Source organism: Podarcis melisellensis (assembly GCF_964234715.1).
Source record: "Podarcis melisellensis genome assembly, chromosome: 2".
In the NCBI taxonomy this organism is placed as follows: domain Eukaryota; kingdom Metazoa; phylum Chordata; class Lepidosauria; order Squamata; family Lacertidae; genus Podarcis; species Podarcis melisellensis.
Genome location: NC_138529.1, coordinates 99385030 through 99409054, shown reverse-complemented (window position 1 = coordinate 99409054; position 24025 = coordinate 99385030). Strand labels below are relative to the sequence as shown.

The window sequence follows — 24025 nt, the reverse complement described above, 5'->3', positions numbered from 1 at the left end:
TTTGTTTATTACTATGTTACATATTTTTGTGTTTTTATATTGTACACCACCCTGCGAACCTAGGATGAAAAGCAGTATAGAAATGTGTTAAATAAAATGAATATAAACCTCAATCATGTTATCAATGCATGCCATTTCTTTCTGTCCCCATGCTGGATGGGAGTCATAGTCTGGAGGACACTAGACTGGAGAAGGTTGGCCCTGTACTTTTTGCACATTTTGGGTGCTCTTTCTTTTTACAAGAAGAATCCAAAGTAACATGGTATCTCTTACAGCGTGCTGCATCCCCCCCCCCCAGCCAGGATCTCAACACCAGTCAAAGCTCTTTCCACCAAAGTCATTTCTCTCTCAAGAGTGGCTTTTGTGATTTTTATAATATCCCTCCCAGTGGCACGCTGATTCAGTGCATCTTGCTGTTAACTGGAAGTTTGGTGGTCCGAGCCCACCCAGGGATGGCTGTGGGCAAGGTTCCCGAATTGCAAGGGGGCTGGACTAAATGACCCATGAAGTCCCTTCCTGCTCTACAGTTCTGTGATTCTATTTCTACTTTCCATAATGGTACCTTGGCACTTTGCAAGCCTGTGAAGTCTTTTTATTTTTGTTGCAAGAAGAGAGGAGGAGTGAATCATTTATGCACTGAATAGCAATATGTCAGGATCGATTGCTGAGCCCTGTTATCACCGAGCTATTCTGAGAGCTGATGTTCCTCCCCTCCCAACCGCTGAGCATCACCACTAGACAGCCCTGTCTCGGGGCCAGCTCCAGTACAGCGTTTTCCTCCGCAGGACTGCTCTTATGATTATTACGGAGAAGACAAATCAAGACGGATGTTGCAGGAAAGATATGTGGGGAGGGCACTACATTCCAAGAGCCTGGTGTTCCTAAATCTCTCCAGAGGAATCCCATGCTGATTTCCCTCTACTTCTCCAACACAACATTTCCACCCATGCCTTTTTCCTATGGGAAAAACTCCAAAAGCAAGCAGATGCCAGAACTGGTTACTGGTATTACCATCACCATCTCTATATTTAATACGCGGAGGTCTATGGTCATATGAGGCTGTCTTATATGGAGTTGGACCATTGGTCCATCAAACTCAGTACTGTTGACATTGTTTGGTTCTCCAAGGTACCCGCAACCCACCCCACCCTCTTTGCTACCTTATTGTCATTTTTTTCACTGCACTTCTTGGGATTCAGCATGGGATCTTTGCATCTGAAGCACGTTTCTAAGCTACAGGGCCCTCCTCCAAGTTTCTACATAGAATCCTACCCTCTTTTTTATGCAGACCTTTAAGGAAAAGAAATATTTTTTGCAGTAGCTAGCCAGCGATCTGTGATTTTAGTTTTTATGTGGTCTTGTTTTATATATAGTGGTTGTAAACTGCTCTGGTTTTTTATTAAAAAAATGAAATTGCAGCATAGGATATGTTTTTATAAATACATCCATATGTTTGCTGTACTTTTTCTGGCACAAGGCATGGGGTACCAGCAGGATCTGGTGGGGGAAAGGTGGATGTTTCATCAATGCAATCAGTCCCCCAAGGCTGTGTCTAGTGCAAAGCTGTAGATGGATGAAACATTGACACTTGCTGTCTGCCTTGGGCTCCATGTCAGTTGTGTGACTCACTCACACACAGGATTGGCAGTGCAGCAAGGTCCAATCGCTAGCATACCCTTATAAGGTCATGATGGTGCTATGACGCTCCTATAATAGGGTTGCTAGCATATGGCAGTAACAGCCCTCCAGGAAAACCATGGAACAGGCTCACAGCTTTATGGTACAGGCATCTCCCCACTTATGCATGTTCAGCATGCGTGTTCCCGCTGACACACACTGAAAACAGCACCTAAAGGGAGTGGGGTGGGGTGGGGAGATTCAGATTGGTCCTGGTTTCATATTTGGTTCAAGACTGGTCTCAGAATGTTTTCATTATTTACTTTATTTGTTATTTGCCAAGTACTGATGACTTTAGTGATGCGCTTTCCAAATACTGGTGATATTAGTGTTGGGGCCAGGCAGGTCTCGCTAGTGCCAATGCTAACATAAGATTTTGGTGTCAGGCTAAAATGCTCCTTCTCACCCAGACTTTTGATGAGATATGAAATTTAAGCATTTCCCACAGGGATGGCTGACTCTTGCAGAAAAAACAAAGAGTTTAAAGACAAGCTTTTGTAAAATGCACTTCTTTGGATATATGAAGTGTTACCCTCAGCTACAAACATTGGAGCCGACTCCTAGCCAACCCCCCATCAAATATTTGAGGAGATCACCACCACCATCCCAGAGAAACCACCCCTCCAATTCTACAATTCTGTGCTCAGTTCTGAGCATGGTCGGAAAACCAAAATGCATGTCCTGCCTTTCAGGGGTACCAAAGTGGCTTACAAGTGGCTTTCCTTGCCAGTTAACACTTACATTGTCTTACGTTGCTTTGCATTAAGCAGGACCTTAATTTTTCCTCTGTTGTAAAGTTATAAAAGATAGATGTATAAAATAATTCTCACGATTTCATTCCCCATTAAGTGACATAACAGCAGAAAGAATTTTCCTTAACTATATCTGGAAAGATCACACATGGTGTGCTGTACTTTTTAAAAAGCAAAATCTTAAGTGTGTTGGAAAATATAGCACGCACACACACAGCTAACCAAGGAAAGAAACGTATTACTGTCTGCATTGCAAAGATACTAACATTACACATGCTTACCCGAATGGGATGGGTAAAAAATTGCGCATATATTTTACTTCTGCTCCAGTGAAGAAGAATAAGAGAAACTGAGGGTAACAAAACGTTTGTGTCAAGTTCCCCAAAGAGCTCCTACATAAAATTAATGAGGAGTTGTTAAAATAGACTGTGATGTTCACAATTGGCGCAACGTCTAGCGTAATGATAATGAAGTTAGCAACCTCATTAATTCGACATCATCTTGGATTAGGTTTAATTGAAGGTTGCCAATGAGCAATTTAAATTATAAATAATATAATGCAATGGAAGCTTTTACTATAATGATAACTAAGAGTTTACAGTCATCAGTTGCAAATATGGCAGTTTGGGGTTTTGGGGTTTTTTGTCTCCTGTTCACCTCTCTGACCCATCTGATTTCTTTGGGTAGGTTTTTGAAAAAATCTTCACCCAAGGTGAATTCCCACTGCATTTTCTTGATAAAGTCCTCCTGTTATCTACAATTGCTGCTCTGGGGAATTGCTGCTGTACAATAACTGCTGGAGATCAGTGAAAGAGCATCTGCTTTGCATGGTTCAATCCCTGAGTTCTTCAGGTGGGGTTGGCAACTTCCTCTTGCCAGAAACCCTAGAGAGCTGCTGCCCATCAGTGTAGACCAGGCATCGGCAAACTCGGCCCTCCAGATGTTTTGGGACTACAACTCCCATCATCCCTAGCTAACAGGAACAGTGGTCAGGGATGGTGGGAATTGTACTCCCAAAACATCTGGAGGGCCGGGTTTGCCTATTCCTGGTGTAAGGTAAAGGTAAAGGGACCCCTGACCATTAGGTCCAGTCGTGGCCGACTCTGGGGTTGCAGCGCTTATCTCACTTTATTGGCTGAGGGAGCCGGCGTACAGCTTCCAGGTACCTGGCGTTTACCTTCCCGCCAGAGTGGTTCCTATTTATCTACTTGCACTTTTTTGGCGTGCTTTCGAACTGCTAGGTTGGCAGGAGCAGGGACCGAGCAATGGGAGCTCACCCTGTGGCAGGGATTCGAACCACCGACCTTCTGATCGGCAAGTCCTAGGCTCTGTGGTTTAACCCACAGCGCCAGACAATACCAAGTCAGATGGGCCAATGGCTGGACTCAGTGTAAGGCAGCTTCCTATGAGAGATGTCAATAGATGTATAAAGCAGTCTCTAGGAATAGGGAGGGGAGGAATCACTTTGCTAATCTAAGAACAAAGCTGCTGCTACAAAAAAAAATGAAATGAAATAAAGTGACTGCAGTGACCTTATTTATGAACTTATTTGGAGAATTTCTAAAATGCACCTTCATCCAAACATAGGTTCCAGCGTGACACTCATAAAAATTGCAAAAATAGTACAAAGTTGAAGTAAGCAGTAAAAATAAAAACAACATTATCAGTTGCATCCAATTTTTTTAAAGTCATAATCAGAGTAGACCCACTAAAATCAGCGGGTTTAAGTTAGTTGTGGGATCCATGAGCTTCAGTGGGTCTACTCTGAGTCTGATTTATTCCCCCATATGAACCGACCCAGACCCTGCAATCATCATCTGAGGCCCTTCATGAGATTCCTGGAAGATGGCAGCATGAGAACGGTCTTTTCTACGGTGGCTCCCTGTTTGTGGAATGCTCTCCACAGGAAGCCTTGCTTGGCACCTTCATATCTTTATGCACCAGGTGAAAATCTTTCTCTATAACTAGGCCTTTGGCTGATTAACATTCTATGTCCTTTTAAATGTTTTTTGTAGTAGGAGCATTATTGGTTTTGTGTGTGTGTGTTTTATCATGTATTTTGTGCTTTCATTTTTGTATTTTTATATTGTGAATCGCCCTGTAATCTTTGAATGAAGAGCGGTGTACAAATTAAACAAACAGGAATAAAATAATAATTTAGTCAGATGCAACCTGTTAAAACCTCATGTGTTCGCCTTGTCCTGATATACTTTCCAAAGGTGTGGATTCATAATGTGGAAGCGGCAAGGCCCTGCTGTGTTATGCTTCCACAGAGCCAAGTGGAGCCAAGGCCACCCCAGGAATTTGCCAAGGGCAGTGCTGTGCTCTTTGGAGGGAGCAATGACCTGCTGCTTTTGGCAGCTGATAGAAGAGACTTTCCCCCTCCACAGTTCTCCTTTGGTCTGTGTACATTTGCTCCTCAGGAACAGTAGGGAGGAAAGGAAGCGTGTGGAGCCTACCGATAGGGTCTAATGCGAAGAAATTGAACTTTCCGACATTGTCTGTTTGTGTTTTGGTTGTAAAATGGTTGCTTTTTGCTTTAGAAGGGCTCTCGGGCATAGCGAGGTCAAAGGTTCACAAGATGGTTAAAAAGTACAAGGAAATTGTACACAGGAGGGTTAAAGGTTCAGGCAATGGACCTGGCAATTGGGAGGAAACAGCATTTATCAATACCTAAACTACTGAGAGCAGAAGGTGGTTGATGGAATTCACAATGGCATTTAATGTTTCATCATAGAATTGTAGGGTTGGAAGGGATCGCAAGGTACATCTTTTCCAACCTCCCGCCATGCAGGAATCATAGAATAATAGAATCACAACTAAAGAATCTCTGGCAGATGGTCATCCAACCTCGATTTAAAAACCTCCCATGAAGGAGAGTCCACCACCTTCCAAAGCAGTTTGTTCAGCTGCCAAACTGCCCTTAATGTCAAAAGGTTCCTCCTAATGTTCAGTCAGAATCTTGCTCCATCTTTCATGTGAAAGTCCTTTAGATCTTTGAAGGTGGTTATCATAGAATCAAAGAACTGTAGAGTTGGAAGGGACACCAAGGGTTATCTAGTCCAACCCCTGCAATGCAGGATCATATCTCCTCTCAGTCTCCTCTTTTCCAGGTTAAACACACCCAGCTCCTTCAACTGTTCTTCATAAGGCTTGGTCTCCAGAGCCTTGATCATCGTGCTCAGCCTCCTTTGCACATGTTCCAGCTTGTCAATATCCTTCTTAAATTGTGGTGCCCAGAACTGGACACAGGTGTGGCCTGACTGAGGCAGAATAGAGCGGTACTATTACTTCCTATGATCTGGACACTACTTCTGTAGTCATTGTTTACATACTGGATTTTTCAGGGATGTGGTTGTAGCTGATGCCTCAAGGTGCTGCTGTTTTGCAGGCATCTGCTGTCTTCTGAGCTATGGATCTCAACTGAGATGGTAACATTCTATTACTGCTGCCCACGGCTGGTCCACCCAAGGGGCAAAGTGAGGCAACCACCTCAGGTGGCAGGATCCACAGAAACTGCAGATCTGGCCTCCGAGGAACAAGCTTCTTGGAGACCAGCTATGAACATCCCCAATGCCGCCTCTACAGTGGTCTCTTGGCAAAAGGGAGACATTGCTGGTCTCCTCCCAATGTAGATCTTTATATAGATCTCACTCCTTCTTCCCTGGTGGGGTGAAAGCACCGTTTTGTGGTTTGCCTCAGGTGCCAAAATATATTTGGCTGGCCTATATCTGCCCCATCCGAACTATGGTAGCCTTCCCTGTCCCCTAAGACTGAAGGCGAATTTAAACATTGCAGTTTCTGTCTGGAAGCTGCTGAGAATTATTTCCATGTGGCAATGTTCTATCTGGCAGGCACAGTGCCTGAAAGCCATATACATTTGCCCCAACCAGCACCACACATATGACTTATTGTCAGGCTTCGGAGAAATGGCTTCCTCCTCCTCTTTGGCCGTGGATAAGCAGAACAAAGCAAAAATAGTATCTTACCATTTAAAGAGATTTTAATGATCACAGAGAAAGAACAAAGAGTCCATTCTTGGAGTAAAGGTGCTCCCAGTTAAGGTTAACACCCACTTCCCCCCGAGTCACCCTCGTCACTTCCTCGCCTTGCAACCTGATCTGGCAACCACTGTGCCTTCAGTGCAGCTACCTTATCTAATCTCAGTGACCTTGGACTGATCAGCTGGACACTTTCCAGTGAACCGGAGTCTGTTAACTCTCTCCCGGTTCTTCTTCTCCTAGCTGTTCACCACCCAATTCTTCCCAACTTTTGTCTTCTGAACTATGTCCCTCTGCGAACCACTGTTCCAAATCTATACTGTCCCACTGCTCCAGGGAAGATTCAGGATCCCGATGAGGAGCAGGGGGAGGAGGAGGCTCCCACCATTCCTCATCTGTGCAGCCCTCCTCAGCACGGTCCCTAACACTTATATGGGCAGATACACACAACTGAGCCATCCCTGTGGAATGAAGCTCTAAGATATTATCCCTCTGGTATGGAGCACCATTGCCTGGAAACCCTGTGCAGGAGAAACATTTCAATTGATGTAAGCTTCAAAACTCTAGAAGAAGGGATGCCCTCCCTAGATTTGATGGACTCCAACTGCCATAAGCTCCAGCCATCATGGCCGCTTGTCAGGAGTGATAGTAAAACAGGCAGCTGCCTTTTGCTGAGCCAGACCAATGGCCCATCTCAGTAGTGTTCACATTTACTGGCAGCTGCTGCCCAGGGTTTTAAATCGAGATCTCTCCCAGCCCTAACTGAAGATATCAGGAATTGAAGTGAAAACATTCAGCGTGCAAAGCAGATGATCTTAGCACTGAGCTATGGCCCTTCCAACAACATTCAGAGGTGATAGAGCCTAGGACTTGCCAGTCAGAAGGTTGGCGGTTCGAATCCCCACAACGGCGTGAGCTTCTGTTGCTCGGTCTCTGCTCCTGCCAACCTAGCAGTTCGAAAGCATGTCAAAGTGCAAGTAGATAAATAGGTACTGCTCCGGTGGGAAGGTAAACGGCGTTTCTGTGTGCTGCTCTGGTTCACCGGAAGCGGCTTAGTCATGCTGGCAGAAGTGGCTTAGTCATGTACGCCAGCTCCCTCGGCCAATAAAGCGAGATGAGCGCCGCAACCCCAGAGTCGGTCATGACTGGACCTAATGGTCAGGGGTCCCTTTACCTTTATATGGCCCTTCCAACAAGGTTCAGAGGTGACCAGAATTAGGGACACATCAAGTGCTTTTAAAATTGCTTCCTTCTCTTCTGAGTTGTCATTATGGGCAAGGAGATTTTTCCTTTTCTTTCCATTTTATTATGATGACTTTGCAGATGACCTACTTCAGAGCATCTGGTGCTGGTTATTGCAACTTCAAAGACTGTTGAGGGGGGAGTTCAAATGTACATATATTTATACCAACAAATGCAAATGAGAAATTGCAGCAATCGTTTACCGTTTACTCCTCTGGGAGAGGTGGCAACCACATGTGGATTGTGCAGAAGATAGAGAGTGTTTATGGGCCCTAGGAGGCTGATTGCCTTACAGCTGTGTGCAATGGATAAGCAGAACCAGGTCTTCTATCGTGGATTAACATTCTCTCCAGACTATTAATCCCACTTTGATTCTTTGATCAGCATTCTTGCTGATCAAGTTTCCTCCATGGACTTGAGCTTATTTTGCCCTTATCCTAAACTCTCTTATCAAAATGATCCAGATTCCTTGAGTGTCCTTCGCATCATGTCCCATGTTAGCACACATTCTCAACTTCTGACTTATTAAATACTTGGAATGTTTATTGGAGCCATGTGGATCACTGAAGTTGCATTGCATTTTTAAGGCAATAAAATGGACCCCCCCCTCTTTTTTGCAAACAAAAAAACAAAAACAAACACAAACCTCAAATACACCATATGGTGTATTCAAAAAGACTGGAGCAAATTTATACTTTATATGAAAGAAAATTGTAAACAGTTGAAAACGCTTGTAGGTTTGAGTTGAAATGTTTGGTAATGGGAAATTAAGGAACTGATTTACATACAAGAAGGTGATTGCAAAAAGATTGATATAAGGGGGAAAAGTGGATATAGGTATGCAAAGAAATTGGTAAAGGTGTGTGGAAGTCTGTCAGAGGGAGGGAAGGAAGTTGATGCTTTATTTAAGCAATGCTTAAAGTTATGGATTGTTTTTTTTCTTTAATGAAATATAGAAAACTTAATAAAAATTATATATATAAAAACAAATACACCATATGGAAATGAAGCTTCCAGGATGCTGAAAACTGAAACTATAATAGCCAGGTTTCTGGGTGCACTTAAAGCAAAAAGTTTATATTTTTATACTTGCAACTCATTTGTAGTCTTGTTGTATTAGGTGTCCTGTACACCATTTCGGGACAATATTGATTAAGCGGCATACAAATTATTGAAATAAATAGGTAAGCATTGTTGCAGCAGTAGCATTTATAATATCAGGCAGGGTCAAAGGAGCGGCATACAAGCTTCAAATCCAATCCAGTGAACAGCAAGTCCTTCCTGCTGGGATCTGCATTTCCCAGCACTCCTGGCTTGCACCTGACTCACAGCCATAGCAATGTACCAGATGCCAGGAAGCCTTCCTCCATTTCACCATGCCTGGTAATTGGAGGAAAGCTGAGGAGGTTTGAAGACAGAGGGGAAGCAGAAGCTATGGAGGCCTCCTGGGGGCTGGAGAATGGGTCTCCATCACACTCCCAAAAGCATCCTTAAGGGTATGACAGAATCCAGTTTTGCTTGGAATAGAGCTGTTTTCTGAATTGGAAGTGTGTGGGTTTGTGGGAATAGCTCAGTTTTCCATTGCAGATAAATGCCCTCTGGACATACCAAGGAACCTGCAAGCATCTTAATAGTTTAGATTAGAATACAATTGAGTTTTATTCTATTTCTATTAAAATATAATGAGAGAGGAGGAGTACTAGTATTCCATTATGTGGTTAAGCTAAATGGTGTGTTGAAGGGAGAGGGGGGAATGGTTATTTTAAAATAATCAATGGGAGATGATGAAGATAAAGCTTTTCTTCAAAGGAAAAGATGGAAAATTGTCTCTCTGGAATTAAACTATTATGCAAGTAAAATTATTAGAACATGATGGTTACTCAGTTTAAAATATTCACAGCGCCAAGTGCCATCATCCATCGATTTAAGAATCATATTAAGTGGTTTTCATCTTAAAACCTGAAGTACTAAATTGGAGCGTCTGCCGTTAAAGGCAGCATTCAAGGAACCCTTTAATGGAAAGTAACAGAAATGAAGACACACACACGGCTTTTAAAAGGGATTAGATAAATTCATGGAGAATGAGGCTATAACTGGCCACTAGCCAAGCTGGCTATGCTCTGAGCACATGATCAGAAGCAGTGATGCTTCTGAATACCAGATGTTGGAAAACCCACTGGAGGGGAGAGTGGTTTTTTGTTTGGGTCATGTTTGTGGGTTTCCCACAGCATCTGGCTGACCTCTGTGAGAGCAGGATGCTAGCGTAGATGGGCCATTGACCTCATCCAAAAGGTTCTTATGTTCTTAAGAAGATAACTTTGAAATGGAAGCTTTGAGCAACAGGTGGCCCATGTAAATAAGGGCAATTTCCACAACCTCCCCAAAATCTAAATATTGGCCTTTGCGCCTCAATAATGTTCCTGGTGCAAGTGCAGGAAAATCTTGGTTTCCCAAAGGAAAACACCTCATCGGATGGTAAAAGTGTTCTTGGACTGTACCGCTGTAGAATGTATGATGCAGACTGAATGATCCTGCATGAGTATTCAGTCATATAGGCCTGGTTGACACATTACAATAAGCCAAACCACAGGTTACTGTGACTGCACAACCTGTATGTACGGTGTGGGTCTGTCCCACTCTGGCTAATGGTAGGGCCGGTCCTGACATCTTGGATTCTTTCGGGCAACCTTCCACAGTGGTGTTTCATGGTTGCTGCAGAGTTCAGGAGTGGCAGAGAGAAAATGCATTACCTGGATCCAGTCCCGACTAGAAAACGTATGTTTTGGCCTCGGCGTTGCAGATTGCCAACGAGCCAAGCATCAAAAATGTCACTGGGCTCACGATTGAATTACTTGCGTGATCTGTGCACAAGCATGTTGGACCATATTAGATGGTTGTGTATATGTATATCTGTGGGGGGGGGGGGTGGATGGATAGCTAGATTAGATAGATGATAGATAGATAGATGATAGATAGATGGTAGATAGATAGATAGATAGATAGATAGATAGATAGATAGATGATAGATAGATAGATAGATAGATAGATAGAGAGAGAGAGAGAGAGATAGATAGATAGATAGATAGATAGATAGATAGATAGATAGAGATAGATAGATAGATAGATAGATAGATAGATAGATAGATAGATAGAGATAGATAGATAGATAGATAGATAGATAGATAGATAGATAGATAGATAGATAGATGATAGAGATATAGATAGATGATAGATGATAGATGGATAGATGGATAGATGGATAGATGGATAGATGGATAGATGGATAGATAGATAGATGATAGATAGATAGATGATAGATAGATAGATAGATGATAGATAGATGATAGATAGATGATAGATAGATAGATAGATAGATAGATAGATAGATAGATAGATAGATGATAGATGTAGAAAAAGCCCAGTTTATTTAGGCTGATCACTCTTGTTAAAAAAGAGAGGGGAAACCAGTTTTGGTTCGACTGTTGTAATAGTATGTATGTTGCTCGGAAGTTAAATCAGCAATAGGAGGAGGAAGAGTCTGAGGGAAGAACAGGAAGTGAGGAAATAGAGATTGGGAGATGGATAGATATTTCTTACTCTGACTGGTAGAGGCTGCAAGGCCTTGGGCAGGAATCCTCACATTGTGGGGATCCCTCTCTCTCCTCCCTGCCCCACTGTGAGGGCAATAGTTATGATGTAAAGGAACAGACAACGATTTGGGATAGAAATTGGTCCCAACCTTATTGATTGCAAATATAGATGGACTTTGGCTCAGACAGTGGGTGTATATCCATTTCAGCCTCCTGCTAGAGGGCTTAAATTTTAAACAGGGTCATGCCAAGGATTGGGGCCTTACCAAGAACGAGCTGGCTGACCCCAGGCCATCCCTGGAAGCTCTATGGCCCATCTGCCCCACGCTTGGCTTCTGGATAAAGACTTCCACCTAAACCCATTTAGTTGGTGCCTGCTTTAGGTTGGGTGATGCACCAATTCACCCCAAACCTTGATGACTAGGATTCCAACCAGAAGTTATCAGTTTTAACCCTGGCCAGTGGACCAGGGCGAGATTTTGGCCCTCAGGTCTGCCGTCCAGGCTCCTGCCACTTGGATTCCCCTTGCCACGCCTTTTTCCCTACAATGCTGCCAGCCAGAGAATTTAAAGGGCCGCCCACTGGGATATGACTCCTTACTGTCCCGGGAATGGAGGGCAACCCACGAGGGACTGCAACTACTGTCCACCCAGAGCAGGGTAAGCGGCCATTAGAAGCTTCTGAATCCTTCTAACTAGAAATTCCATGGACTGAGCTGGGAATCATCTGCATGCACAGTGTCTTCTCTTCCGCTGAGCTATATCCTTTTCTTGCATACTGGAATGAGTGTGAACGCTGTTTACCTCTTCATTTATCAGATTATTCGGTTTCTGTCCCTGGAATTCCTAACTGAATTGTCTCCTGTGCATGGATTCTCACTTCCAGCCTTCAGAAGTCGGCATATCAGAATTACTCATGAAAAGTTCCCCACACAAAAGTGTGGCTTTAAGAAGAAGAATTGGTTCCATAGCAATTGACAAGTGACAAATGTTCAGAAATACTTCATACCTGACTTGTTGCACATTTATTTTGGTCCACTCTCTGAAGCACCTTGTTAAATGGAGCTACTTCCATTTTCCTTTTGGTGTTGTTGTTGTAGTAAAAAAATGACAATAATCAGGACTTCATCAAGATACTACGCAGTGTGAATTAGATTGAATGCTGACCTGCTGTGGCAAATGCTGAAAGTCGAATGGCTGAAAGCCAATAATTTCATCACACTACATAAGTACTCCATTGACTTGCTCTCCTGAAGCACTTTTGATGTCAGCTGGAGGCAGGTAGATTATGATTCCATGCCGGTGTCTAACATTTCACAACCTTTCCTCTGCTTATAAACTGAAATATTTTTGAGGAGCATAGTGTTGGTGCTAAACAAGATTCCCTGTACTTCATTCAGTGCCTTTTAAGTCAACAAAAGGCAGAACTTAAATGCAGCAGATATGTTCTTATATTGGGAAGGGGGGCGGCGGGATGAAATCGCCATATAAATATACAGCCATAGAACAAAAAGATGCTATATATCTATAGCAAATGTGGAATCCTTTCTGCAATGCATTTTCTCCAGGTTTCTTGGACCCCAAGTTAACAGTCGGTTGGCTGCCCTGCTAAAAAGCCATACTACACTAAGGTACATCCACTCTCAGTAGCATCCTCCCTTAAAGGATCAAATAGCCTTTAAAAAATAATAATAATGAACCATAGCAGGTTTCCAAAGGATAGTTTTGCAGTGCTGCAGTAGTGATACAGTACAGTTTGCATGCAAAATGTATTTGGTTAAATCTCTTGTATTTCCAAACAGTACTTGGGAAAGATTCCTATCTGAAAGGCCACTACCAGTCAATAGACAATATTGAACAGGACCAGGGGTTGCCAATGTTTTTTGTAAACCAGAGAAACTGCTGTGGACACTAGACACCACAATATTTTATACTATTGGCTACAATAGAATGTTCTTCAGTAGAATGTGACCCTTGAGCTAGATGGATCAATAATATTGGTTGATATAATGCATCTTCCTAGGTGCTTTCATTGTCTGATCCCAACATTACATGGGCAGCAGTGGTGGCCGTGTTCCATCCTTTGGTCACTATACCAGGCAGTGGTGGGAAATGGGGTGGGGATATCCAAGCACAATGTTTATAGTGAGCAAAATCCTGACCTATTGAGGGCAGGTTAGAGGCGCTGCCTTACCTCTTCTAAAAATGGTTGCAGGACATGTGAAGAGCCAGGCCTTTTATTAGTCAGATCCTGTGTCCACATGCGCTGATGGCTTGCAATTCATCCAGTGCCTTTTGAGTCTGTTGAATGCAGAACTTAAATGCAGCAGATACATTCTAATACGTTTTGTTTTGCAGGGTGTGTGTGAGAGAGAAATAGCCATATAAGTATACAGTATTGTCCAATTGTTGGCATTTGAGAGACAATGGAGTGCACCTCTGTTGAGGAAGTCAGACCACTGTGTTAGCAGCACCAAAATGACATCCAACCACCTTAGGGACTCTGAATTTGTGTAGGGTTCACTCCTTGGTCTTTTGTTCTCCGGAAGACATCCCAGAAGGCAGAAGAGGTTTAGGACCAGAGTTTTCCTCCTCTTAGATGGGCTACGTTCCCAGGTTGACAAGTCCAACCTGCCCCTCACTTCCCTCTACAGCTTGTGCAGAAACCACCTTCTTGACCATTGGACCCACCATTAATCTCATTTGCTCTATCTGCCAGAGCCTGTCTTCACATGTGGCAGAAGTCCCTGATTCACCAAGGGCTTGACACCTGGTTTAGCCGGCCAGTCAAAGCCATTTCCCAAAGTGTGGTTGCCGTTGCATGTTGACAGTTTCCAGGAGCCACGGGTGAGAGCTGAGTGCAGGGCAGGGACCAAAGGTGGACCCAGGAAGAGCACAGCGTGTCCCCCACCAGAGGTACTACCCCCCCCCAACACCCTATACACCCCACACTATCCTATACTGGCTATTTATTTATGACCGCAATTTTTTTTCCAGATTCTAAATACCACTGAAAGTTTGTGAACTGAACACGAGTCTGGGAAAATGAGGAACTATGAGAAACTGGGTTTGACAGATCTGCCCAGCTTTACTTGAAGAGGATGTTGAACGTGGGAAACAGAAAGCTGATGCCCCACCGCTGTGTCTCTGCTCCCATATGCCCACCTGTGTTCTTCTAATCAACTTCTACTTAAGCTGTTTTAGCTGCTGCTCATATACGCTGAGCCATTGCCCATTTCACAAAGGTGGCTTTCTATTTCCTCACCTGGTGGGCATTGCCAGTTGGTCATCTGAGAGCACAGATGAACCTCAAACCCAAGTAGAAGCCAAGTAAGAAAAATACTCTGCCCTATTCAGCATGAAATGGAGGCAAATCCCTCTCCCTGATGCTGATCTTCTTCCCTGCCACAGTGTGAGAAATTGTAATTCTCTCAACTCTCCCAAAATGTACTGGTTGCAGACTTGCTACTGGTGGGTGGCTTTTCCTTAACAAGCCGTATCTCCTGACAGGTGACCTATTGCCGGAATGACAAGATGTCCTTTAATGCAGCACACTGGAAGTGCAAAACTCTTTTACATTTGTTATCTAGCTAATCCTCAAATGTCACCCGAGTTGTGTAGCTTAGCATTATCGTTAATGTAATTATTCGGTTGTATCCAGTTCTGTCCCTCCACTGTGTAGAAAAGGGGAGGCAATTATTATTATTATTGGAAATCCATCCCTTTGTCCTGTAGCTCCTCTACACCACCTTGCACACTGTTTGAAAGGGTCCACCAAGCCTCTGAAGCAGATTTGGTGGGGGCATAAAGAAAGAAGAAGACTGCAAAGAGAAAGGATAATAAGAGGGACACACACACATACACACCCCTGCCATTATGTTTATGGAAGACTGCTGCATGAAAGAGTCTCCTCTCAGTGAAGGGTCAGTTCAGGGAAAGAACTGGATACAACCCATTATAGTGTGCTTGAAAGAATTCTTGCTCAGTGGAAGAATTGCATATGTCACAATCCTTACCATCCTTGTCATTTGCCTCGTGCAGCAAAACCTCTCGGGTCAGACCTGGCCCTGGACTCAAAAAGGTCCTTTCTTTTTTAAATAATTTTTTATATTAAGTTTTACATAACAAATTTAAATTCAAGCACATCAATCACCTCTTCCTTTAGGATTCCCTGAATCCTCTGACTTCCCTCCACCCTTCCATGGTTTCCATCTGCTTATCTTATTTCCTCTAAGTTGTTAAAAGAATATTGCCCATTTTTCCATTGTTTTTGTACATTACAAGCATTACTCAAATCCTGCCAAAGTTTTTAGTTGTTTACAGTGTTCTCTTAAGTACATTATAAATCAATCCCATTCCTTCTTAAAATTCTTCTCTTCCTGGTTTCTGATTTTCCCAGTCATTTTTGCCATTTCACCATAGTCCATCATCTTCACCAGCCATTCCTCGCTGGTTGGAACTTTGTCGTCTTTCCATCTCTGAGCCAGTAGTATCCTCGCTGCTGTCATCGCGTACATGAATAGTCTTTTCTGCTCTCTTGGAATCTCTGTACCTAAAATGCCTAACATAAAAAACCTCTGGTTTTTTCACAAATGTTATTTTAAACATTTTTTCCCCAACTCATTATACATCATTTCCCAGAATGTTTCAGTTATCTTGCGTATCCACCACATATGGTAGAATGTGCCTTCTTTCTCCTTACATTTCCAGCAAAGATTAGAAGCAGTCAAAAAGGTCTTTTCAACTATGACCACTAAGCAGGCATAGGCAAACTCCAGCCCTCCAGATGTTTGGGACTACAATTCCCATCATCCCTAGCTAACAGGACCAGTTGTCAGGGATAATGGGAAGTGTAGTCCCGAACATCTGGAGGGCCGCAGTTTGCCTATGCCTAAGAGCCTAAATCCATCTGTGTAGAAAGTGGTGTCAGCCTGTGTATGCACCATAACTTTAAAGCACAAAGAATATTGGGAACTGTAGCTTATCTTTCACAGAGCTACAGTTCCCAGCACCCTTAACAAATGACAGTTCCCAAGATTCTTGCTGGGGAGGCAGAAATGTGCTTTACATGTGTGGTGTGTACACAGCCTAAGACACCCTGCGCCTTTGCAGTACATTGAAGCCACTGGAATTAAAGTGGGGCACTGGGGAGAGGGACTGTTGCTTCCAACAATGTATTTCCCGGGCTCACCAAATATATTGTTTTTCTCCCTTTGCCGCACAATTTGTAGCTGCACGATTAATACCAATTTACAATGCTGTTCCCTGTGCAACTCAATTAATTCCAAGGGGAGATCAGCTCTGAGTGTTTTGTTAGAGGAAATAATTGAGCCTCATTTACTTGTGAGAGGTCTATTGTTCATGACATAGTGGCAACAATTACAGCTTCAGTGTAAATATATAACAACAAAATGCACACGGAGCCGCCTTGTCCCATTTTAGCTGCCGGTATTTTTTCCCTGCCTGTCAGTTTGGCCCTACCTGGGCCTGGACAAATTGTTTCATTAACATTTTATTACATCTTGCTATTGTTGTTCAGAATATGTGAGCAGCTGAGAGACAGTTTGAACAGAACTACCCCAAAAAGCATTTATCCCTTCACATAGCCCATTTATAGTCAGTGCGTGGCCCTTCAGCCAATAACTGAGGCCTGTGCTGACCCAAGAAATTTTGCTGCCTGAGGCAGTGAAGCAAATGGCTCCCCCTCCCTCAGTATCCAGGGCCGACCAAGTTCTTTTAACACCTGAGACAGAAAAATTCCACGACCTCCTCTTTCTTGAAGTAAAACAGAAAACAATAAGCTAAATCACCCAAATCGCTGCTCTTTCATGATGCTGAAAATCTGCTGCATGAGGTAGCTGCCTCACTCTGACTCATGGCAGGCTGGTACGGCCTTGTGGCCTTTTGCAGCCATTCTAGGCTGGAATATGATGGTGGACCTTTAAACGTTGCTGCTGAGCTGTTGGATGAACCCACAGCAAAATGAGTCACTTGGCACTGCTATAATGTCTAAAGGTCGTCTTAAAGTGTGGAAAGGGCTGTAGCTCAGCAGCAGAACACATGCTTCAGTCCCAGAAGATCCCATACTCAACCTGGGCACCTTCAGCTAAGAGGGCCCAGGCAGCAGGTGATGGGGAAGACCTCTCTGGCTCTCAGACCCTGGAGAGCCACTGCTAGCAGTGGCAGCTGGTAGGGCAGCTCACCTGGCAGACAATACTGGGCTAGAGAAACACACAGCCTGACCTGGCACAAGGCAACTTAGCATATTGGCATAGCAAGCTGTCTTATGCTGAGTCAGTCCCCTGGCTCTCTAGAGTTTCAGATGGGACTAGGGCTGGGCAATATATCCATATATGTATCATCCAAAACCGGTTTGAAGTTCATATCATGATATTGGTTTCATAGTTTTTGACCTGGCAATATATTGTGAATCATGATGTGTGTGTGTTAGTTATGCAAAAATCACAATGTGGGGGAAACTGTGAAACCAGCCAATGTTCCTCCATATTTCAGACACTGTGATACAGTATATCATTAGATCCTGATGTTTTGCTGGTGATATATCATGAAGCTGAAAACCAGATGTCACCAAGCCCTGCTGTTCACCTCTACATAGTTCCAACTTTATTTCAGACGTTGTGCTATATTGGTATATTGTGAAGTTTAGCTGGTGATATATCGTGATGTTGAAAACCAGATATTGGCCAGCTATTCCCCCAGCCCTATCTGAAGATATCAGGGACTGAACCTGAGATTCTCTGCCACTGAGCTGAGAGCCCCTTCTGTGACAGCGGAGAATTTATGTGGCTGTGGATGCAGAACTAGAAAGCACTAATTCTTATGAGTTGGTTAAAGGTGTGATCTTGACTATGTTGTGCAAATGAAGTTTGCTTTTGTTCGTGTTTGTGTGTCTATATCGTGAGTCTTTCTTTCTGGGTACCCCCCATTCCTTTCAGCTGGAGTTGCCATGCCATGCTAGAATAAACTCCAAAAGGAAAACAATGAAACTAAAATTCAGCTGCCTGCAGTCCTAAGAGGTAAAAGCAGACAAGTGCTATTAATTGTGCTAAAAGCAGCCCAAGGACAAGGGAACACACCACATGTGAGGAACTGCAACAAAGGAAAGTTAGTACAGATTTGTAGGGTGCTGTATGGAATGAGATAGTTTTCTAGTGCTAGTGCTAGGTTTGCTTTGTGCTAGGTTTGCTTTGTGTTTGCTAGGTTTGCTTTGTGTTTGTAGACAGCATATGACATACAATATTTATAATGGCTCAGATAAATAGACTTCGTCCTTGAGCTCTTGTTGGGCCCATCTTCACAAGGTAACAAAAGGAATGTGTCCTCCAAGAAGATTCAGTGAATTGATTCAAGTGTAGAAAGCTGCAATATGTTGTCTGGTTTCCAAATCTGCCTATTTAATAGGTTTAGCGCTGCTTGCATTTGTAAATTCAATGCTTGCCTAATACAGGGATAATCAACATGGTGCCCTCCAAATGTTTGACTCCAACTCTCATCACTCTTGACAGGCTGGGGCTGATGGGAGTTGGAGTCCCACAACACTGGGGGAAGAAACAGGGCCGGCCCACCCATAAGGCAAGGTGAAGAACCGCCTCAGGCAGCAGGCCTCCAAGGAATGCATCACATGCTGCTGCCGCCATGGTGCATTGCGCTCTTTGGAGGCTGGCTGTGCCTCTTCCTCAGCAGCCCCCCACCAATGCTACCTCTACAGCGGCCTCTTGGCAAATAGGAGTCGCTGCTCATCTCTTCCCACCCTTGTTCCCACCAGTGTAGATCTTTATTCCCCACCCCTTGTTCCTGATGTCAATCTTCACTTACCCTTGTTCCCTGATGGGCAGGGCGCCATTTTGTGGAGAGGTGCCAAAATGTATTGGGCCAGCCCTTGGGGGGAAATCAGAGTTTCTGTAGAAAATAAGCATCAGTACATATACCCAAGCAGCGCATACACTCAACCAGGTGTCTCATCCTGCCCAGAAAATATTTAGCAATGCGTTTGGCACCGGCTTGGCTGCAGGAGTTACCAGAAGGAGGTGTACAAGGTGCCATCCAACCATCTTAGGGACTCTACTCTGGATTTGCGTAGGGTTTACTCCCTAGCCTTTTCTTCTCCCGAAGATATCCAGCAAGGCAGCGGAGGTTTAGGAATGGAGTTTTTGTTCTTCTAGATGAGATGAGCTACCTTCCCAGGTTGACAAGCCCCATCTGCCCCTCACTTCCCTCTACAACATGGGCAGAAACTGCCTTCTTGACTGTTGGACCCATTATTGGTCTTGTCTGCTCAATCCACCGGAGTCTGTCTTCGCATGCAGGGGAAGTCCCTAACTCACCAAGGGTTTGAGAGCCATTGGCTACCCTCACTTGGTTTAGGCAGCCAGTCGAAACTGCTTCTGGGTGTGGCTGCTGTGGCATGCTGACAACTTCTAGGAGTCACGGGTGAGAGCTGAGTGCAGGGTGGGGACCAAAGGTAGACAAACTACCCATTAGGATACCCTACACGCTGTGGTTTGTATGAACCGGCTGTCAAATTCACTTCTGCTTTGGAATGTCATTGTGTCTCTTTGCATTGATCTATATATACAGATATATAACTGCATGTAACATCTAATCCAAAATTACAATTTCGAGTTGTTTGAGGCAGTCTTGCGATGAATTGCTAGCACTTGGAGCAGGAGGCATTTTCTTTAAGTGTGGCTCCTGATTAGGAATGTAAAAATCAATAATGTCTGAAGTATTGTGAGAGGACCTCCTAAATATGGCTCATCATGTTGGAAAAAATCAATGCAAAATGGGCATGTGGAGTCAGCGTGTCCTAAGAGGGGAGAATTAAGGAGGGTTAACCCATAGAAGCAGACAGGAAGTAGTCACTAAGGATGAAGCCGGCAAAGGATAGGAAACGTCAGTGATGCTTTCGTTTGATGAAACTCTTGTTGGTTTCGTGTGTGTTAGGTTTTTTGTTTTGTTTTTTGTGTTTGTTAACTCCCAATGGTGCCCTCCCAATGTTTTGGGGGTCCATCTTTCATTATTCCTGCCCATTGCTAATACATGTTGGACCTTACAGTAGTTGGAGTCCAATATTGCCTGGTGGGCACATGCTGGGTTGCTTTCCTCCAATAACTCATTCTTCTTCATTTGAGAGCATGCAACCCTTTGCTGCGATTCAAAACTACTGTTTCTCTGGGAGGACAAGTCACTGGCTTTTGATTTAACGCTGGTATAGTATCAGTATGAAAATGAAGAATATGCTTCAAAAACCCATTAACTTCTGCTTATGGGGGGTATTGTTTTTGCTTGTTATTATGCAATGTATTTTTGTGTTTTTATACAGTAAACTGTCCTGTGGTCTTTGGGTGAAGGGCAGTACAGAAATTTATTAAATAAGTAAAATACCTCTTTCCTCTTCCAGAGGACACCTATAATTGTACTGTCATAACTGCTATTCCACAAATGTTTTCACATGCTAAAATTGCATTGGTAGATGAGCTAAAATTACACACGCACATATATATGTATGTATGTATTTCCCCCCACAGCTTTTTGCAATCTTTGCATTTGCAACATGTGGTGGCTATTCTGGAGGACTGCGGCTCAGCGTGGACTGTGCAAACAAGACAGAGAGCGACCTCAGCATTGACATAGCCTTTGCCTATCCATTCAGGTAATCTGTTGTAGTTATTTGCCATTCGCATGCAAAGGGTGTAGCCATTGTCTACTGTGGTTCAGTGTAGTGCTTCCTGTAGATATTTGCAGATGACAAGACATGCAAAGACCTAAGGTGATGTCACTTACTGGTGCATTTAAAGTTGCTTCTAAGCTGGAACCCTTTAGCACTGCTGAGGCTTTGCTTTCCCACAGTTAGTTGGAAGTGGAACTAAACTGAAGACTCCACAGAAGCACTCAGATTAGCTCCAGCTGGTACGTTTGCACCTCACTGACTTCCCTCTGCCAGTAAGTGACTGAGGTCCACCTGACAAGAATCTAGGATAACGGCTCTGCAAAGCCTGGTGACCTGCCTCTGGAAGCATGTGATACTGTTTCACGCCACTCCAATCTCTGAGTGGTGCAAGATTCCAGGGGTTCCCAGGGTTCGTATTTCCTTTTGGGAATGAGGCACAACAGAGACTGCAGTGTCTTTATGCCATTTGGTTTATTTATGCATATATGCAACCTGAGCCTACGATGGAGGGGCTTCACACCATCAACACCCCAAAAAGGTCTTGTTTCTCCCATAGCCACAGCCTTGGATTCAAACAGAAATCAGACATTGCTCTCAAACTTTGCTCCGACTCTCTCTCCAGCTTGCTGCTTTACGTCTAAGTCACACCACTGCCCCTTTTAACTCAATGCTTTGCCCATTTGTCTCTGAGTAGAGGGAGGGGCCTCACCTATTTAGGCCTATTTCCTTTGTTTTCTTAATGGCCCATCACCCAGGTGATTGCCTCAACACAAGAAGGTAGCCTGGCTTATATTTTGACACTTGCTGGATTCAGGGGTTAGAAGGATCTTGCATACAGCCTACTTCCAACGCCCGCCCCCCCAACTTAGAATGCACTTATAAGGCAGTGTTCTTCCCCATGGCCAAGTTTTTCCTATAATTTTTAGTCCTGTTCACAAGGCACAGCAATGTTAATGAAAAGTTTCTTTCTGGTAAATAACAACAACAGCAACAACTCCTAATGAGAATAGTGATAGACTCTCGATTTCCCCCGAATTTAATCATTTCTTTTAAAAAGAAACTTTTAATTTTTATAGGGAAATAGTACTATTAAAAAGTGGGGGAAAGATTAGTTGATGGATGTGCTGAACTGGTTACTGGCCACAAAAATGGACTATATCAGAGTCAATAAACTGAAGCTCAATCAGACGAGATGTTTCTATTGGGTGGTTCTTCTGACTGGACAAGTGGTGTAGACCCTACTCTAGATGGGAACACATTCGCTGTGGAAGAGCAGGTCTGTAGTTTGGGGGTGGGGGTCCCCCTAGATCCACTGCTGTCACTTGAGTACCTTCCACCAGTGGCGGGGCGGGGGGGCGGCCGCACCGGGCGCAACATCTGGGGGTTAGGGTTAGGGGGCGCAAATCCACGGGTTAGGGGGCACAAATCCACGGGTTAGGGGGTGCAAATTACTTGCCTTGCCCCGGGTGCTGACAACCCATGCTACGCCACTGCCTTCCACTAGCCTTGACTGGTGGCCCAGCTACAACCTTATCTGGATCATGATAACCTGTCTGCCATAACCTAGGCTCTGGTAACTTCAATATTATATTACAATATTATATTGCATTGTGGTTTCCATGGGTTTGCTTTTGAAGACAGGTGAGGTGAGCCAATCATATAACACTGAATCTGGCACAGGTGCATTGGCTGCCTGTATGCTTCTTTTAATCCATAAAGCTCTTTATGGCTCGGGGCCCCAGTATCTTTCAAAGCACCTCTCCCACTATGACCCTACCTGGACCCTTCGGTCTTCATCTGAAGCTCTCCTCCATGTGCCTCTGACTTCTTTTGGTTGAAGTTCCCTGGCTGTAGAATGCTGTCCCCAGCGAGGTCCACTTGGTGCCATCATGAATGTCTTCCATGTACTAGGTTCAAACATATCTCTTCGCCCAGACATATGACAAATTATGACAAGTTGGCTGATGGCCTACTTGATGGAAAGTGTTTGCTGCTGAAGATTTTTGTCCTTTTTCCCTGCACTACGAAATGGTTTTCTTGACATATGTCATTTTTGGTTTTGTGTCATTCCTGTTGGGCTCTTGACATTTTGTAGGAAGTGACTAACAAGTAAAATAGATAAATAATTCTCAGAATGTATGTATGCATTGACTAACAAATTGCCTTTTAAAAACATCAGCTCTCCAAAAGATTCAAATATGTCTTGGTTTCATAGCATCTGAGCTAAGCTGTCCTAGAAAGCCTTTTTTAGCCTAGTGATCTGTCTGATGTGTTTCATAAGCCAGTTTTGGGATGATAAACACCAATGGAAATGAGGGCAAGTGTCCAATGCCAGAAGTTAACAATGAAATATTTTTTGAAACCCTGCTGTTAATAAGACATAACACATTCACAAGCAGATGCAATGCAAAAAATAAATAAATATGGCTATCAGCCTTCCCCAACCCCCTTGCATCTAAACGGTCATGTCCTGCATCTATAAAAAGTCCCCAAACCTAAAAGTAGATTCACAGATATCTATTTCTTTCTATACAAATTCTATTCCAAGAAATGTTTTTAAAGACAGCAACACCATCTGTCTGTAAAATGCCTATTTCCATCAGACATCATTTGCTGTTTTGCTTTTGAGTTCCATTTATGCCTTTATTGATAGTAATGCTGTTCACTAAATGGATCCGAGCAGCTGGCAAACTCGTGAATTGTTGTTAATTTATGAGATATTTATGCCATACTTGTGCTCCACAGACTTGTACTGCCCTTTATTACAAATGTTAAATTCCCCCCCTTTTTGCTAACTTTGCTGTTCTGTACAATCTTTCATCTCTTGCTTCTTTTAGTATTCATGAAGCAGCTTTGGAAAATTGAGTTATGCAAATTTATAATTTGATTCTCTTCCAAACTTGTCACATTTCATGAGTGTTCTTCACAGAGGATGGGAGGGAGTTCCACAATAGAAATTGCTATTTAAGATGTTGGTTTATATATGTTATTAGTTTATAATAATAATATATAAGAAAGAAAGCTTGAAAGCCAGCATTATTTGGCTCAGATCAGAAATGCATAGCTTATTGAA

General features: G+C 43.5%; 1 protein-coding gene across 1 annotated transcript in view; it reads left to right on the top strand.

Annotated features, from left to right (window-relative positions):
* The window catches only part of SYNPR (synaptoporin), a 146610-nt gene that overhangs the window by 98228 nt on the left and 24357 nt on the right, over nt 1–24025 (top strand). Inside the window, exon 3 of the mRNA XM_081903221.1 lies at nt 20810–20934. Within this exon, the coding sequence (XP_081759347.1) occupies nt 20810–20934 (125 nt within the window). The remainder of the gene's footprint in view (nt 1–20809; nt 20935–24025) is intronic.